At 38.9% G+C, this 19,592-nt stretch overlaps 1 protein-coding gene across 1 annotated transcript; it reads left to right on the top strand.

The window, feature by feature from the left end:
• Nucleotides 1-16,829: 16,829 nt before the first annotated feature.
• LOC147665645 (uncharacterized) lies at nt 16,830-18,500 on the top strand. The gene has a single exon (XM_086949617.1). The coding sequence runs from the start codon at nt 16,830-16,832 to the stop codon at nt 18,498-18,500; it is 1,671 nt and encodes a 556-aa protein (XP_086805743.1).
• The last annotated feature ends 1,092 nt before the right edge of the window (nt 18,501-19,592 follow it).

Here is a 19,592-nt window from a genome sequence, read left to right as displayed (position 1 = left end):
TGTCCATAATAATCTTGAGTTGATAAATATTCCATCGGAACTGATGGATTTAAATACTTATGAGACTATTCTGATTCAATGTGTACACCCTTTTCAGGCTATTGTTCATATGGACCCTAAGACTGGCAAATTAAATCCTTCAGATTTACAAAGAGGATTAAAGGGTAGAGTTGTATATTTGCCACTTGATTTAAAAAAAAATATGGAAACAATTGGTGTTGAAAATGTAGAAGGGGAACCTCTAGTTATTCTAGTTAATGGTGTACCTACAAAGAGTAAGAAAATCTGGCAAGATTTAGTGGATGTTAGAAAAGTCAAAAAGGCAACGTTGTATTTAGTCCAAAACAATACGTACTATAAAGATGTATATGTAGAAGAAGAAGTAAGTGAAGAAGAGGACAATGATTTGTCTATTGGAAAAATTGAAAAAGTTGACATATCCAGAAGTGAAGACATTTATGAGCATTATAGTGTTCATCCACTGCATTCCAAAGAAGCAATAGGGAATGCTATTGAATTATTTCAGATGAAAAAAGCAAAAGGAAATCCTATTAGTGTATGGGAAGAAAGTTTGGAAGGTCATTGTTTTCCACAGTTATTCCCTACAGGTGAAGGTACACGATATGATGATCGACCTATGCAGATTCCTGCATCTGAGTACCGGACAACAAGATTATATGCAGAAGATCCGAGGTTTCACCAATGCATTCCATATTTGTTTCATCTTCTGTTTAAGAGTGACTTATCTGGTCTGTCTTATGCAGTAAACCATATCTTAAAAAGTGGAGATCATTTGCAAAATATTTCAGCAAAGGAATTTATGGATAAAGTGCAACAGAAAGATAGTGTTTTGGATTCACACCTAATAAATTTAATGGCTTGTCAGCGTGGTACTAATGAGTATTGGTACCGTCGTCATGGAGATTTGAAGTGCACGCTTAGAAACTTAGGAGCACCTACATGGTTTTTAACTCTAAGCTGTGCATAGTATGCTTGGGATGATTTACTTGAATTTCTTCGGGAGGCGAATGCAAACATAGAAAATATAAACTACAAGACACCTGGAGAACTGTGTTCGTTAGATCCGGTTAATGTTTGCAGATATTTTAATCATAGATTTGAAGCTATGATGTCTTTTATTACAAACAAGAAAAATCCGCCTCTTGGTGAAGTACTGGATTTCTTTTGGAGAAAAGAATATCAAGCAAGAGGTGCTCCTCATATTCATATGCTGTTATGGATCAAGGATGCTCTTAAATTTGGAACAGACTCGGATGAGACTGTACTGTCTTTTATTGAACAGTATGCCACTTGTGACATACCTAATAGTACAACTGATAAGGACTTAAGAGGAAAAGTGTTACGTTTTCAAAGTCATCGTTGTGGAAAATATTGTCGGCGTAAATTCAAATCAAAGAGTAAATTCTACACCAAATGTCGTTTTGGATTTGCACGACCGGTACTTTCAAAAGGAAGAGTCAACAATTTGATGTCATCTTTGCGACATAACATCAGAAGAAGGTCACCTAAAAATACATACAATTTAAGAAGAGGTGAAGAATCTAAATATATAAATGACTATAACACAGTCATTTTGTCCATGTGGAATGCTAACATGGACATACAATATGTTACATACAACTCTATTGCTGTGGCTCGATATGTAACGTCTTACATCACGAAATCTGAAAAAACGGAATTGAAGGAGATGTGGGAAGACATTTCTCATGAAAAGAGCCTAAGCAAGAAATTGTATACGTACAGTTTGAAGATGTTGTCTCATCGAGAAATTGGAGCATATGAATGTTGTGATCGGTTATCATCAGCAAGTCTTTATGCAAAATCAAGGACTATTCTCTGGGTGAGTTTGGGTCTTGCAGAAACACGAAACCGTGTTCTGAAACCTGTGCAAGAAATTGAATATTTAGCCCAGAAAGAACCAAACAGTACAGACATTCTGAAAACAAATATGTTGGATACATACTATCCAAATAGAAGTACTCTGCTTGAAAACATTTGTCTGTTTGAAATACTTCAAAACTACACTTTTAAAAGGAATATTACAGAGAATATTGATAAAGGTGTACACGCTGTAATTGGACATGAAGGATGTCTGGTGAAACAAAGAAAAGGACACTTGATTAATCATCGAAAACTGAGTTGCGATACACCTGACAAAAGAGAATTTTACTATTTTGCTCTTTTGCAACTCTTTAAACCATGGCGTACAGAAGAGGAACTACTTGGTGACTTTGATAGTTATGAAGATTCATTCAACGCATCTAAAAGTAGTATCGAATGTCCTGTTTTTAGTAATTATCTCCAAATGTTGAATGATGAAGCAACAATTGCAGCAGAGATTGCTTGAGATAGTTCAGAAGGTAGTCAAAGTTCAGCTTCATTAAGTCAAGATCCACTGGGACAACCAATTATCCAAAATGAAGCAGCCACTGCCATGGATGAGGTGGAAAGAGCAATGCAGCAAGGTCAAGAGGAAGTAATAAACTTAGAAGAATTAAAGAAGCAATTTAATCATGAGCAAAGACAGATATATGATGAAGTGACAGAGCACATTGAGCATGGCTTTCGTCATGAGAAAAAAGATTGCTCATGTATGTCATTTGAACCTATTCGACTATATGTAAGTGGAGAAGCTGGAACTGGTAAAAGTTTCCTAATTAAAGGAATTACTACATATCGACAGCAAAGAACTCAGTCAACACTGTCGTGTGTTGTTACTGCTCCAACTGGATTGGCAGCACATAATATTAAAGGTATTACTTTACATCGTTTACTGATGCTGCCAGTTGAACATGAAAATAAATTACAATATCACAAGCTATCTGGAGAAGCTTGTTTTGAAGTTTCTAGAGTCCTTCAAAAAATTAAACTTCTTATTATTGATGAGGTAAGCATAGTATCCAATTTAATGCTTGCTTTTGTGCATTTAAGAATGCAACAGATAATTAAGACAGAGTATGATGTGTTATTTGGAGGTAAACATGTCATAGTTTTTGGAGATCTACTGCAGCTAACTCCTGTAAAAGGACAACCTGTATTTGAAACTGTTACGCATGAGGAGACCAGAAAGTGCCTGGGCAGTATTGGAAATGTTAATATATGGTCACATTTCAAATATACTGAACCGATTCAAAATATGCGACAGGCAAAGGATACTAAATATGGAAATATTCTTCAAGATATAAGGATTGGAAAACTAACTGAAGATGCGAAAGACACTCTACGAACACGATTACTTTCCAAGCTGTTTCCTAATGAAGATAATGTACCTGAGAAAATATATAGTAAAGAGGTAGCAGATAAGTCAGTGATATGCTTGATGCCAACTCTCAAAGAATGTTCAGTTTTTAATGAGAAAATGTTGAATTTAGAAAATCAAGAAATTAAGAAACTGGAAGCTAAAGATAGAATAGAGCATGAAGGTAGTACTATTGTTTTGTCTGAAAAGTTGAAGTTAAAATTGGTTTCTCTTCGGAAAACTATATCTAAAACTGCTGGCTTAGAGAAAAATCTGTATGTATGTTTAAATTGTCGGATAATTTTACGGAGAAATGTACATGTAGAATGAGGATTAGTAAATGGAGCAATGGGTAATGTTGTTGGTTTTGTCAATTACACAAATAGAGATGAGATTGAATTTTTAAGAATAAAATTTGATGGAATTGAGGAAGTTCAACAAATTAGTCGCTGTTCAACTCGTTTTTTGCTTGTGAAAGACTTATATGTCCGTCGAAAGCAATTTCCAATTTGTTTGGCATATGCAGTGACTATTCACAAATCTCAAGGTTTAAGTGTAGATTGTGCTTTGGTAAATATTGGAAGCACTGTATTCAAAGAGGGTATGGCGTATGTTGCTTTATCGCGAGTTAGAACTTTATGTGGACTTTATCTAATTGATTATGATGAGACAAAGATTAGTGCAGATTTAAATTGTGTGAAGGAGTATAATAGGTTAAGAAGAGAATATGCTCCAAGTTTACCTCAAAGGAGTATGGTTGGTCAGAAAAGGAGAAATGAGGAAAAATGTGCTGAAGTAGTCGAGAAACGAAGAAAAAAAGATGTAGCTGTCGTTGGTAGGCGTCAGACAAAGCTTAGTATTGAAGAGATTGCTGGATTTAAGTTTGAAAACAGGTCTGGTGTCAACTGCTATGCAAATGTAGTAGTTAATGTTGTTTTTTTTCTAAAAAATGTTAAGCAACAGATTGTACAAAATCGGGAGCAAACATTTTGATGTTCATTAAGCTCTGCATTTGAAAAATGTAGCAGTGGTGATAGTGAAGTAGCAAGTGTTTCAGAACTAAGGAATGTTTTAGACATATGTGCAGGACTAAATCAATTTTCTCAGAATATTCAGCAAGATTGTCAGGAATTTATTATGTATATGTTTACAGTTTTGGAAGATGAAGGTGTAGATATTGATAGTCTTTTTGGCCTTTCTTATAAATGGGAACATAAGTGTGATAATTGCTCATTGTCAAGTATTACTGATATACACAGTGAAAGATTTATATATTTAACATTACCAGACTGTAAAGAAGTGTTTTTTAATAAACTAGTTAAAGATGAGCATCAGAACATGGTCTGTTCTCAATGTAAGTCTGAAATGTTATCAACTTTATTTATCCACAGATATGGACAATATGTAATTTTAATGTTTCAACGATGCAGAGCTGATGGGAGTAAATTGTCAACTTTAATTAAAAATTTTGTGGCTTCTCAAGTATCTATTTCTAGAAGAACATTTATAACTGTAGCCATTATTTTTCATGAAGGGCCTTCAACATCATCAGGACATTACGCAGCTTATTTGAAGTGTCCAACAGGCTGGACGCTTTGCAATGATAGTCAATTGACTTTTAAGAAACGTTTGCCTTTTGCCTTAACTAACTCCTATCTGCTATTTTTGCAACCCAAATTTCAGTAAAATGACTTGGTGTAGGAAGATTAATACTGTAAAGATATGAAACTCTGTTGTTTAGAAATATCATGTGACTGAGGGTGTGCAAATCTAGAAATGAAATTTGTATTTGGCATAGTGATAGCATCAGGTACAAGTTTATTTAATGTTTGATGGTATAGAACATGTTACAACTTTAACTGGAAAGATTCAGAAAAGAATAGATAAGACTAAGATTAAGAAATTTCAGAAAGAACTACTTAACTCATAGTATTTGGCCACGCGGAAAAATATGAGACAACAAAATGAGTACTTCAGATAATTATTTTAGAACATATATGAACGCAAGTTTTTGGAGAGGTATTTAAAATATAACGAGTTAACTTATACAATTTGGCCACGCGGAAAGGTATGAGAGAAGAAAATGTGTACTTAAGATAGATTTTTATAGAAGATACTTGCATGGGGCTTTGTTGAGATATATTTAAAAATAGGTCGTATAGTTTAATTAGTTTGTAACTGTGGAAGATGTAGTGTGCTTACTCAAGAAATTGCGAATTTGAGAAAAACATTTAAGACATGTTTTTTTCAGGTATTTATATTATGTATGGAGATTTTGTATGGCTTTTTTAAACACAATCATTTTGATTGTGTTTTTTTTCCCCGCTGTTATATGATGATTAATATTGAAAACACTGTTTATAGTGAAAATCAATGTATTCTGAGGACAGCAAAAATAAACCATGTAATATGTTGTTTAAGTTATTTTGTTACATTGAATTTAGAAATATGTGTTATAACAGATTTTTCACTGTCTTCCACAGATATTACATTTATAAGGTAAGTACAACTAATAACATCCAAGAATTTTGTCTGCCTCTCTCTTATTCTTATTGTTTTGATCTCCTTCCTTTCTCAGTACTGTTTAGTCACACTTATTCCGTTTAACTCATTCACATTTTGTGTTGTTTAATTTTTTCTCTATTTCTGTAACATCTTTTCTGTCACTATCTTATTCAGTCTATCTATCTCTTCAGTTTTTTTCTACTGTTGTCTCATGGTGACTCACCTTCATTGACTTAAATGTAAAGGGCCTCACTTATGAAAGCCTTGCGCCACCGATGCACCAATTTTCCGATGTTAAAAGTGACGCATGGGCGGCGCAAAGCCTTCATAAATAAGGCCCATAATTTACTTCTCTTACCCTACTTTATTTCAATTTATATGTGTCTTGCAGTGCTTGTCTATTTGTACCCCGTTTACTTTCTGTTACTCACCCTTTTTCACTCTGTTTCTCTTACTGTTTTTCCTTTATTTTATTTATCTCCTTAAGATATTCCTGTACTCTTACTGTGTTTCTGTAAGAGACTGTTTAGTTCGTGTACTATCACTGAGCATAATTTTATTTTCTCTCTTACTTTACTTTCATTTAGACACTCATTCTTTCAGTGCTATTATCTCTTTCAATTAATTAAGTTATTTATTGATTTATTTACTAGATATTCTGTCTCTGTCTCTTTCTCTCTCCCTTGGTCTTTTTTTCTTTTACTTTCTGTTTCATTGACTCCTACTTTTTTTTGTTTTATGAAATGTACATTATAATCTTATTTTTACTTTTCTTCCACAGATACTATGTTTTTAAAAGAAATTTACTTTTACTTTTTTACTATTTCTTAATAGTTAGGAAGTAGCACTTAAAAAACCTATGAAATTCACTGAAAAAAACATAGGTTTAACACACGTTATAGTTAGGAAGTAGCATTTACAAAACCTATGAAATTCACTGAAAAAACCATAGGTTTGACACATGTTATAGTTAGCTGGACATTTCACTCATATAAAACCAATAAAATTCCCCGGTTATAGTTACTTCAGCTAACTATAACTCGCGCACCCGCAATGCACTGCTGATGATGTTACATATTACATCACTCATCACATGGTCAGTGACATCACTCTTGACATCACTAATAACATCTAATATCTCACATATGCTGCCTCCAACATATAGGAATAGTATGTCACTGATTCAGGCATGTATGCAATATGTAAAAACTCTTAATGTAGCATATTAACACTTAGACACTGAGATACTCTTGGTAATAATAAAAAAATAATAACCTATATAGATATAATGTATCAGTGATATAGCTACTCATCAACACATTCAGCCACTAAAATAAAAACTGATAGACTAACACAGATATGTATATATTTAAATATTACTCAGTAACCCATGTACTCATTAAGATATATTTAATCAGTCAGTTATAGAATTTATTTTTCACCAAGAAAGCAACCGTTTATACACTTAAATACTAAATTTTTATTGAACCAACTTTCAGATCTACATATATAAAATATATGTAATTTCCAAAACTAACCCATTTAATATATGATGTTATGAGTGATGTGATGTGTGACATCATCAGCAGTGCATTGCGGGCGCGCGAGTTATAGTTAGCTGAAGTAACTATAACGGGGGAATTTCATTGGTTTTATATGAGTGAAATGTCCAGCTAACTATAACATGTGTCAAACCTATGGTTTTTTCAGTGAATTTCATAGGTTTTGTAAATGCTACTTCCTAACTATACTGTGTGTAAAACCTATGTTTTTTTCAGTGAATTTCATAGGTTTTTTAAATGCTACTTCCTAACTATAACGTGTGTAAAACCTATGTTTTTTTCAGTGAATATATATATATATATATATATATATATATATATATATATATATATATATATATATATATATATGTACAGAATATGTACAAATTATGTGACCTTTAAGACAGGACAGCTATATGCAAAAATAATATTGCAACTAATAACCACATAACAACTTACTCAACAATGCATAACTACTTGGCGGACATCTCTTTTCTAAACAACCACCAAATGTAACATTTGTATACAACATTAAGACATTAAAACAAATATACATCACATTCTATATGCATAACGGACCATATACAAACAAATGTGATACAAAATGGACTTAATTAAAATTGCAGAGAGATTTAGAGAAAGCATTTGAGAAGATAATGTGAGGTAGCATAGTCTCTCCTCCTACGAACACAGCAAGGGAATTAGGGAGACCAATGTAACAAATACCAGTAGTCATATGAAGCCTGAAGTAAATAGCCAGAATAATTGACATGGGGAGAGGGAAAAGGCAAACGACACCCAAGAAACAAGTAAGGGAAGAGCTAGAACAATTACTCATATATCATCAATGATACCCACTATAAAGACAAGGAAAGGGGGTACTCCTAGGGAAAAGTCAGCCTCGGAGTTCCCCATTGGGTATATATTACAAGCAGGATTTACACACGGCTTGTATCCGTTGTGCACTGTACCGGAAAAGAGATAATATAATATTACCATACGTCCTACTGAAATGATTTGTCCAGTTTTAATAGATGGCAATGTGTAGTTACTTACTTGATAAAGCCAAGATAGATACTTCCTATTAGGCAAAACAAGAATCCCAGGTATGATATACTCTGTATGAACCCTTCAGAAAATCACCTCACCACCGTAAGGTGGGCTACCAATAAAACCGGGCAATCTCCCAATCCAGTATATACAAGAAACCATAATCAATATGTCAAATCAACAAATTCTATTTAGTTTCCCTATGTTGACCAGGGCACAATGTTACCTTATTATTAATCTGAGACTGGAGATGAAAATTCAGCACAACCTCCAAAAAGGCTTGCCTCAGGTTGTAATGTTAGACAGTCTTAAAACGATCTCAATTTCAGTATAGTTTATGCCCGCATGGAAAAAACATGAAACTCATAGGAGCACTTCTAACACTACATATTCAAATATAATGATTATAGTAAGTCAAGCCTGCAACACTGCATCCAGCATCTTAATCAACTAATGCCCGACTTTATACGTGACAGAGCTAGGATAATTTACCCCCAACTCATAAGAGTACCCAATCACCATGCAAGGAACCAAACACACAATCATGTACCACAATTTGACCCATTAACCACCAACAAAGATATACATAATAAATTCAATCCTCGTCAAGGGAGTATGCCCAGCAAAAGATTAGCACTTCAGGACCCCATGCAAGTGCCAACTTACCTTAATACGGATACAGTTCTACCTACGGCAACCTCCTGCAAAGCAAAGACGGTATGGAATGTGTCCATGCACCGCTTCATTTAAATAGTCTGCGTTGATGTCCCAACTCATCACAGCTGCTGAGTTTTCCATAACCGGAAGTCAATATTACTAGTCCGCGGTGATGCGGTATTTCATCGCCATCTTGTAGTAGAGGATAATTCAAGGGATAAAATATATATCTATAGTCCCACGACATAAATTCTTATACTGGAGGCTACAACAACGGAGCGCATACATATTGTGGAAATACAGTTTTTAGTAATGGACGAAAAGCTCCTCCATTTTGTGTTTCCTAGCCACCATTTTGTATTAGTCTCTTTAGCTTGCCACCTCAGCACATATGGTGTGGCCGCTTCATCTGCACAAAGAAATGTTAATACACCAGTCGACCCCAGAGCATATGTTTGCACTTCACCTTATGACGCACAAGTAGAGCAGGGTATGTTGCTTAAAGGTCAATGACTCATTTGCTTAACTTTCCTATCTAACTAATTCCAAATAGATTACAGCTAACAAAAGACTGCTGATGGTAATGAATCGTTGTTGACACAAGAGATGTAACCTTTGCTCTGTATCCGGATGACTAATCAAATGGGCGCCTGACTCTGTAACCACAAGCCCGCCCATGTTTATACTTGGCACAAGTTATGCATAGTTCTGCTTTATTTTCTGTGTATCACAAGATTATTGATGACTGATGGGGTTTAGTGAGTAACCTTTATATTATTGTTCAGCAAGCCAAGTATACATATTTCCAGAGTCACTGGCCCTGACCAGTACGTGATATTGTTTGGAGATCATTAATCATCCTTGACAGCTGCTGATTTATCATATCCATCCCCACCTACGCTTATGAAGCACAAAAGTATATAAGGCTGTCTCTGACTATTGTAAGTTGTCCACTTCCCTCATAGCCACATGGAGCTGTGAGGTGGTGTACCCGCTCGAGCGCAATAAATCTTTTTATGTTTCAGTTACCTCCGACTGCTGGTCTTCCTTTGTAAACATACCTGGCCGAGGTAGAAGAATTCAACTTTGTCAGCTGGCGACTCTGGTGGGACCTCTCCGTGGGACATCCAACGGCTACCTGAGTCCGTGGTTGAGAGGTGCGACTGAGGACCGAATGATCGTAGGGGCCCCTGCACGAAGGAGACAGCGTTTCTCCGCAGCAGCTGCCATCTGAAGTCCCGACTGGCCTCTTGACAACAGGATTCCCCGGCAGAGGTCCACGAGCTGCTCCCTTTTGAAACAGACGTGTTGTCCGAAGACCAACAGTCGGACGATTTAAGGACGAGTCAAGGACACACCACAGATTGGTGAGATTGTTCTGTTGCATGTTTTGATAAAAATAAGTTTTGTAACCAAGTTTTGAATAAATTGTGGTTAAAAGGGTAAAAGAATAGTTATAACTAAAAATAATAGGAACAATGAAGAAATGCATTTCTAAAACGTTCTGTTGTGTAAGTTCAGGTTATCGGTTGGACGAAAGCGTCCCCAACCCTGTTGAAGGCAGTCCTGGTTGGATATTGATGATAAAAAAAGGAGTAACTGTGAACCTATACAATAGAATATGGCATGAGTACACAAAAAAAAATAAGGAATTACAGTTTCCTATCGATGGTACCTTTGATTTAGCTAAATTACAGTATTTACAGCAATGTATGATGGAACGAAAAGTCCGACCTGCTATGTTTGAGGCATTTCAAACGTGGGAGAAATCTGCTAGAACTAGGGCCATGAAACAAAAACAAGACAGGGAAAGAGAAAAAAATAAAACAACTACGGCCAAAGTAGCAGAATATAATGATATAAAGATAAATGAAAATATTGAACAGCATGACAGAGAATTTCGGATGAAAACAGAAAAGTGTTTTGTCACAGTAGACAAAAGAAATTGCCCGCCTGTCGATGAGGTATTAGAGGACTTGTTAGACAAGCCTCCCCCGTATAATATTCAAAATCCTGTTCCCCCAGGTCCCGGTATTGGAGGCCAACCACTTAACATTGTTGTCCAACCGCAAACTCAGCATGTGCTCCCTCCTGCCGTGTCGGTCCAACAGGCATCCGCCCCTGTTGTACCGGCTCAGGCCCAACAAACAGCCTCCCCTACTATTGGTTCGCAGGGCGCACATGGATCTGTAGGAAACCCCTCAGCAACACCGCCCGCCCTAACACTTCCCAGCGTGACACTTCCAGTACCACTGACGCCACTGGTCTCACAAAGTGATTCCCCCACAGTATATACACACAGACCATACGATTGGTTGGGTTCCCCTTACCTTGGTTCACCAAGGACGGACAGACGGGTATCAGACACGTATGTTAGGCCCACGCGATTAGGCGTAGCAGAGAAAGATATTATAAAGAAAATGACAGAAAAATGGATGGACTTAGGGGACATAACTAAAATAGAAGCCCGGGAAACATTTGAAGGAATGGAGTTAAGAGCTAAGAACTTTGTCATTAATAGTATGGCAAATAGATTGTTTAACCATTGTCGTCTCGTAATGGACAACAGTACAGTTTTTTTACAATCACCAGGATGGTTACGACAATTATGGAGGGATAGCGAGAACTCCATATTAACAGACATACAGTGTAAGGATGCATTCGATGAATGTTATCGTTACCAAAAAGAACTAGATGCCATTATGTGTGATACCACTAATAAACATATCCACCAACATTATGGCCCAGGACCAGAACTCAGGGATAATGCTTCAGCTTTCCCTATGAGAGAAGTACACCCAATTCCTGCGGCAGGAGGTCGCGCCGCCGTCCGACAATATGTACACACTCCATGGACTAGGGCTGACTTATTGGCCTTAAAGAAAGAGTTGCCTGATCCTAGAAGTAATCCGAAAGTGTTTTATGAGCATCTTGAATCTGCTCTTAGTTTAACGCCCATGATATTGAAAGATGTCGATCTTCTGTTTGATTTTCTAGTACCGCAGGAACTATGGCGTCCAGTTAGAGATCATAATTCCGCAAATATTAACTGGGTAGCCATAGCAGCTGCGGATAATCTCAGAGCAGCAGGAGAGGATGTGCCACAAGTGTTAAAAGATTTACCTGGACACATTATAACACGCATGCAGGAAATTCTGCCTAGACAAAAAGTAGACTGGGATAAAATGACTGCATGTAGACAGAAGGAGGGAGAAGAAGTGACTGATTTTTTTAGCAGAATAGAAGAGATTTTTAAAGGACACAGTGGACAGGACATCCAGACAGTACAAGGAAAGCGCATTTTTGCTAACCAGTTTGTTAATAACATTTTACCTGAGCTATCGGACAGTATAAAAACATACGAAAGTACCTGGACTGCTAAAGATCCAGCTGAGTTATTGACAATGGCGTGCTATTATGAGAATAAGAGAAACTCAGAGAAGGGAAAGAAGGATAAGCAAATGAAGGAATTAAAAACAAAGGCATTGATGCAGCAAGCTTTTCCTGACAGAGGAAGGTCAAGAGGACGTACAAATTTTCAGAGGGCAGGTGGACGTAGTCGTGGGGTTGGTCGAGCTGCTTCAGCTCCGGCGCAACAGAGAGCAGGGTTAGGATACAATCAATGTGCTAACTGCTATCAGGAGGGACACTGGAAGAACGAGTGCCCTTTGTTACAGGGCCAGGGTCAAAGTATGAGAAATAATGCAAACACTTACAGAGGAAATTCAACTCCCCGTGTAGACAGGGGGAGAGGTAGAGGACAGCAAAGAAATTATAGTGACACTGAGCAGACAAACTATTTTGACAATAATAGGAGCAATGCGTATTTCACTCAAGATTATACACAATATGATGACAACGAGGACTGGACACAATAGGGATGCCCAGGAGAGGACAGGGAGCGAGTGCAGATACCAGTGGATTCTTCAGGCCCATATGTAAAAATGGTAGTTGAAGGTGAAGAGAGAAAGTTTCTCCTAGATACTGGTGCCACTAATACATCGATTTCCCACCGCTTGCTCCCCCATGTTCCTCTCTCGGGAAGGTTAGATAAGTCGGTGGGATTTTCAAATGCTGTTGTCACAAGCCCCATTTCGCGACCATTGGATTTCACAATTGGTCCTATAACAGGGAGTATGCCATTTGTACTAACAGAGAAATGTTCACTAAATTTACTTGGTTTAAAGGCTTTGAAAATGATGCATGCTACTATTTACTGTACACCAGATGGTGTCTATCTGACTTGTAAAAAACAAGACGTGTCCAGACAATACATGGTTTCAGACAAACATGACATACCACCTGAACTACAGGATATTGATCCAAAATTATGGGCACATGGACCAAATGATGTAGGAAAAATGGATATTGAGCCAGTACATATTACAGTAAAACCGAATGTCAGGTTACCTCGCATTCCCCAATATAAAATATCTAAAGAAGGGGAGGAGGGTATTAGATTAGTCATATCAGACTTATTACAACGTAAAATCATACAAGAAGTTACAAGCAGTCCATGTAACAGTCCCATTTTACCTGTGGTTAAACGTGATGATGGAACGGGACAGGTCAAATATAGGATGATTGTTGATTTGAGAGCCATAAACAAAATAGTGGAACCACAATACCCAGTTGTACCTGACATTACAGCAATGTTTTCATCTGTACCACCTTCAGCCCAGTGGTTTACTGTCATAGACCTGAAGAACGCTTTCTTCAGTATCCCCATACACCCAGACAGTCAGTATTTGTTCAGTTTCAGTTTCCAAGGGCGATCATATAGATTCTGTCGTGTTCCCCAGGGGTATACTGAAAGCCCTAGCATCTATAGCCAGGCATTAAAGAGACAATTAGATGACTGTGCTTTGCCACCAGGTACAGTATTACTGCAATATGTAGACGACTTACTGATCACAGCTGAGACAGAGGACATTTGTAAGCAGGCTACGCATGATGTTCTAACATTTCTTGCTCTGCATGGACACAAGGTTTCGCCAGCTAAGTTACAATACTGTCGACAGGAGGTAACTTACTTAGGTCATCTCCTGTCGAAAGGTGGGAGGAGATTATCATCTGAAAGAATACAAACAGTGCAGAACATTCCCAGACCTAGAACTCAAAAAGATGTGCGTGCATTTCTTGGAATGGTCTCCTTTTGTAGACAATGGGTACCAAATTTTTCTTACCTGGCCAAACCATTACTGTCCTTAACTCACAAAGATGTGGAAGATCCTGTTCCTTGGGATAAAGAACATCAAGATAGCTTTGTGGCTTTGAAAACTGCTTTATGCAATGCACCTGCTTTGGGCACACCAGATTACACTAAGAATTTTGCACTGTTCGTACATGAGAGAGAAGGATGCGCAATGGCTGTACTAACCCAGAAAAATGGAGAGAAGAATAGACCATGTGCCTATTTTTCCTCAACATTGGATCCGGTAGCAAGGGGCCTACCGAACTGCCTCAAAAATATTGCTGCAGCGGCTGCTGCAGTAAGACAGGCAGACTCTATTGTACTTGGACATCCAGTTATGGTTTACGTACCTCATTCAGTAGACATACTGCTGAATAAAACCAAAACTCAGCACTTAACTAATGCTAGGCTGACTCAGTATGAGCTAATACTGATGGCCACTAATGTGACCTTGCAGAGGTGTAACACCATAAACCCAGCTACTCTGATGCCTCTCCCTTCGGAGCAGGATGAAGTACAACATGATTGCGTGATTGTCACTGAAACTGAAACGAAGGGTCGAGTTGATCTGGCGGACACACCTATGCAAGAGGTCGATGGAACACTATTTGTGGATGGCTCTTGTCTAAAGAGACCAGATGGAACTACCTCTGCAGCCTATGCAATCACAACCAATAAAACAGTTGTAGAAACATGTAAAATAGAACAGATGTCTGCTCAGGCAGCCGAGTTGATTGCCCTAACTAGAGCATGTGAGCTTTCAGAAAACTTAGCCGTAAACATTTACACTGATAGTCAGTATGCATGGGGGGTGGCACATAACTTCGGCCGATTATGGGCCGAAAGAGGGTACATCACATCTGGAGGTGCGAAAATACAGCACGGCACCTTGATCACAAGACTACTAAATGCCCTTGCATTACCAACTAAGTTGGCCGTCATGAAGTGTAGCGCACACAAGAAAATCACAGACCATGTAGGTCAGGGAAACGCCTTTGCCGATGAAACAGCAAAACACACTGCGTTGAATGAGTACACTTTAACATATGTAGTGTCAAAGACTGATAAGGAAGAGACAAACATTGATCCCTACAAAGAGATAAAAGACATTCAAGAATTTGCAAGTGAAGAGGAGAGGAAGCAGTGGGTTAAGGAAGGATATTACTTTGACACACACTTTGGGGCTTGGATGCACACACAGGGATACTTGAAAAGGTGGGTCCTGCCCGACAGCTTTCTCCTACCCATGCTTCACATGGTTCACGGTCCCGCACACTTGGGGGCTGATGGAATGACAAATACCATTGAAAAGATATGGGTCAACAAAAACATTAGGAAGACAGCTGTAAAACTATCCAAGAACTGTATGACCTGTGCTCTCCACAATGTGGGAAAGGGAATACAAGTACCACCTGGCCATTTCAGATTGCCAGAATACCCCTTTGAATGCCTACAGATGGATTACATAGAAATGCCCCCTGCCAATGGCAAAAGATATGTTTTGGTCGTTATATGCAGTTTCAGTAACTGGGTGGAGGCATTCGCTTTAAAAGATAACACCGCATTGAGCACAGCTAAAATGTTGTTGAGAGAGTACTTCACCCGCTATGGCTTGGCCAGGAGTCTCTGGAGTGACAACGGGGTACATTTTTCGAATAAAATAATGAACCTAGTTTGCCAAGGGTTGGGGATAAAGCAAAGTTTTCATTCAGTTTATCACCCAAAAGCAGCAGGGCTTGTGGAACGCTGTAACGCTACATTGAAAAATAAACTGCAAAAAATATGTGCATCAAGCACTCTCAGCTGGGTAGATGCATTGCCCTTAGCCTTGTTCTCCATGAGGACAACTGTTACATCCAAAAACAGACTTTCTCCATATGAAGTGGTCATGGGGAAACCAGCAAATGTCTATGGGTTTGCCTCTCCACCAAAGTTGCAAGAATTAACGCATTCTGCTTTGTTGGACTATTGTAAAGAACTAACTTCTGCCCTGTCTACCATTCGCCAACAGGTCAGAGACACATGGTCCCCGCCTCTGGAAGGAGAAGTACACAACATCAGACCCGGGGACTGGGTCCTGACCAAGAACTTTGTGAGGAAGAACAGCCTGCAGCCCAGGTGGAAAGGGCCAGCGCAGGTTCTGTTAGTCACACAGACGGCGGTTCGATGTGACGGACATAAAAGTTGGATTCATCTTTCAAACGTGAAGAGAGCACCACCGTTCTGGCCAGCACTGCCCCCGGAAGAGGACCGTTCTGACCGAAGGACTGGTGACTGCATTCCTGCACGCATTGATGATCAACAAGCTGCATCAGGATACAATCTACGCCTAAGGAAGATGAAGAGTGCTTAGGACGGAGCAAGCACCAACTGCCACGCACTGAATAGTGCCAACTTTAAAGGACTAACTTGTGCAGTGAGGTTAGTAAAATAAGGACACTGCCGACTCTGAGCTGAAAAGAGAATAAAGAAATACCTCCGAAGCCCAGCGACCCATAGGAGGAGAGGGTGTGAGGTCAAATTTGCCAATTGCAAGGTCTGAAACAGTGAGGCCTATAACGAACACTGTTGAACTGCCGCACTTGTGAGATTATAGAAATCAAAAAAATTCTGAGAGCGAATGGTACTTCCGTTTGGAAGAACAACTAGACATCTTCCTTTACTAGAAATGGAGGATACATATTCCACCCTTAATGTGAACAAAAGGGGGCGCTGGTACTCCAAACTATGCATATTCTGTATGTTATTTTGCATAATGTCTTTGGTCATCGGTTTATTGTATCTCCTAGAGCTCTACCATCCAATTGCAAAAACAGCCCCGCTCCCATCAGAGCTTCCCTCTGACTTTGTCCCCTCAGTTACAGTACCACCAGAGGATATGGATCACAGAGAGGAGATGCGTCATAATTCTTTCCTTACCTTACTTCATCAGACCCATCAAGTAATTGATAAAAATAATTGTTGGATCTGTATGCAATTCCCAGCCTATGTAGACGAAGGTATACCCCTTCTCCAAGTACCCCTGCCATTTGAAGCATCCTGTTATGCATTACACATTGCAATACTGAAAGTTGAGCTAATAAGGGTCTTCAGCAACTTAGTAAACTCCCGTTCTACCACTAGAACACCAACTGCCTCCTTGTACACCCATTATGACAAAGACATTCTCCAGTCAGGAAATTGCTCTGGAGTTATTTTGCCAAATGCAACGTTCCCTTTTTCTAACATATTCACCCCACTGCTGTTGGTAAAAAATGATAGCACACCTCCGCTCCATAGGGACACCAGAGAGATACCTTTTTTGAAAATGAGGCAGCGTAGTGTGCTTGGGAGTATATGTATTAGGAGCAACGGTACCGCCAACATGGGGAATAGTACCAATTGCAATATGACATTTGAAGTGTCTTCCCAGGAAATAACTGTTCCACTCTATATCGGTGACTCAGTTTATTTCATTTGTGGCTCCAGGGCCTATATATGGCTACCAGTGAATTGGGGTGGCTGTTGTCACCTAGGTCTTGTAACACCAGCAATGTCTGTAAAAAGTACTGCAGAAGTGAATAAAGCATCCAGAACTCTGAGAGGTAGGAGGAGTGTTGATCAAGGGGATACAGCGGCTGAGATAGCTGGTGATGTACTAAAGGCCTTTGTTCCTTGGTATGGCCCTGCCATAAATTCCAGAAACATACGCAGGTTGTCCCGTCTACTAGAAGCTACTATAGAAGAGACAGCAGGCATAATTGAGAACATAACAGTTGAGCTCAAGGCTCTCAGATTAGTTTCTCTTCAAAACAGGATTGTGTTAGACATGATGTTAGCAGAACGGGGTGGAGTCTGTAGAGTGATCGGGGTATCTTGCTGCACGTATATTCCTGACTCATCAACATCGGTTAGGCAGGCTGTCAAAAGACTATATGATATAGGTGCCCAGGCTCATAGCGATGTTGGCCCCTGGGATCCTGTAGGTTCCTTTTGGAACGCCTTATCTGCCTGGGGCTGGAAGATAGGGATGTTTCTAGTGGCTATCTTCCTTGTGGTAATAGGGTGCTGTGTTCTAATCAATTGTCTGCCCATGTGTTGCCAGTGTATGGGGCGATTGTTAAAACCACCCCCAATGCCCCCAATAACTGTGACTAATGCTCTTATTATGAGGGATGTTGTAACCCAACAATTGATGGACATTGATATCTCAGATAATAACCCTCCTGACGCAAATACTGTTGATTACGTCAATGAGCGCAATGAGGCCCACTATAGTAACAGCCGGCCCATATATGAACATGTGCATTAGGCCGCAACAAAATGTTGGACCTTGCGTCCAAAGGGCCGATTGTGGAAATACAGTTTTTAGTAATGGACGAAAAGCTCCTCCATTTTGTGTTTCCTAGCCACCATTTTGTATTAGTCTCTTTAGCTTGCCACCTCAGCACATATGGTGTGGCCGCTTCATCTGCACAAAGAAATGTTAATACACCAGTCGACCCCAGAGCATATGTTTGCACTTCACCTTATGACGCACAAGTAGAGCAGGGTATGTTGCTTAAAGGTCAATGACTCATTTGCTTAACTTTCCTATCTAACTAATTCCAAATAGATTACAGCTAACAAAAGACTGCTGATGGTAATGAATCGTTGTTGACACAAGAGATGTAACCTTTGCTCTGTATCCGGATGACTAATCAAATGGGCGCCTGACTCTGTAACCACAAGCCCGCCCATGTTTATACTTGGCACAAGTTATGCATAGTTCTGCTTTATTTTCTGTGTATCACAAGATTATTGATGACTGATGGGGTTTAGTGAGTAACCTTTATATTATTGTTCAGCAAGCCAAGTATACATATTTCCAGAGTCACTGGCCCTGACCAGTACGTGATATTGTTTGGAGATCATTAATCATCCTTGACAGCTGCTGATTTATCATATCCATCCCCACCTACGCTTATGAAGCACAAAAGTATATAAGGCTGTCTCTGACTATTGTAAGTTGTCCACTTCCCTCATAGCCACATGGAGCTGTGAGGTGGTGTACCCGCTCGAGCGCAATAAATCTTTTTATGTTTCAGTTACCTCCGACTGCTGGTCTTCCTTTGTAAACATACCTGGCCGAGGTAGAAGAATTCAACTTTGTCAATATGACAATGTGTGTGTTTGTTTAAAAGAATTTATTTATATGGATTGCGTTATCTTGTGGGGGCCCTCAGCGAAGGGAGGAAATTGCCGTGAGCAATCAAAAAATAATGCAGCATTATTTATCCAGTAAATGGCACATTTAAGAATGTCATGAGTAAGTTATAAGTAACTGCTACTTCACATCACTGAGCGTCACATTAACAGAATAAATGTGATTCTTAGTTAAATCGTACCTTAACCGTAGTTTGCT

The sequence above is a fragment of the Lissotriton vulgaris genome, unplaced genomic scaffold (genome assembly GCF_964263255.1).
Source record: "Lissotriton vulgaris unplaced genomic scaffold, aLisVul1.2 SCAFFOLD_3247, whole genome shotgun sequence".
NCBI classification, from domain to species: Eukaryota; Metazoa; Chordata; class Amphibia; order Caudata; family Salamandridae; genus Lissotriton; species Lissotriton vulgaris.
Note: the sequence above shows the minus strand (reverse complement) of the source record. Positions and strands in the feature narration are given on the sequence as shown.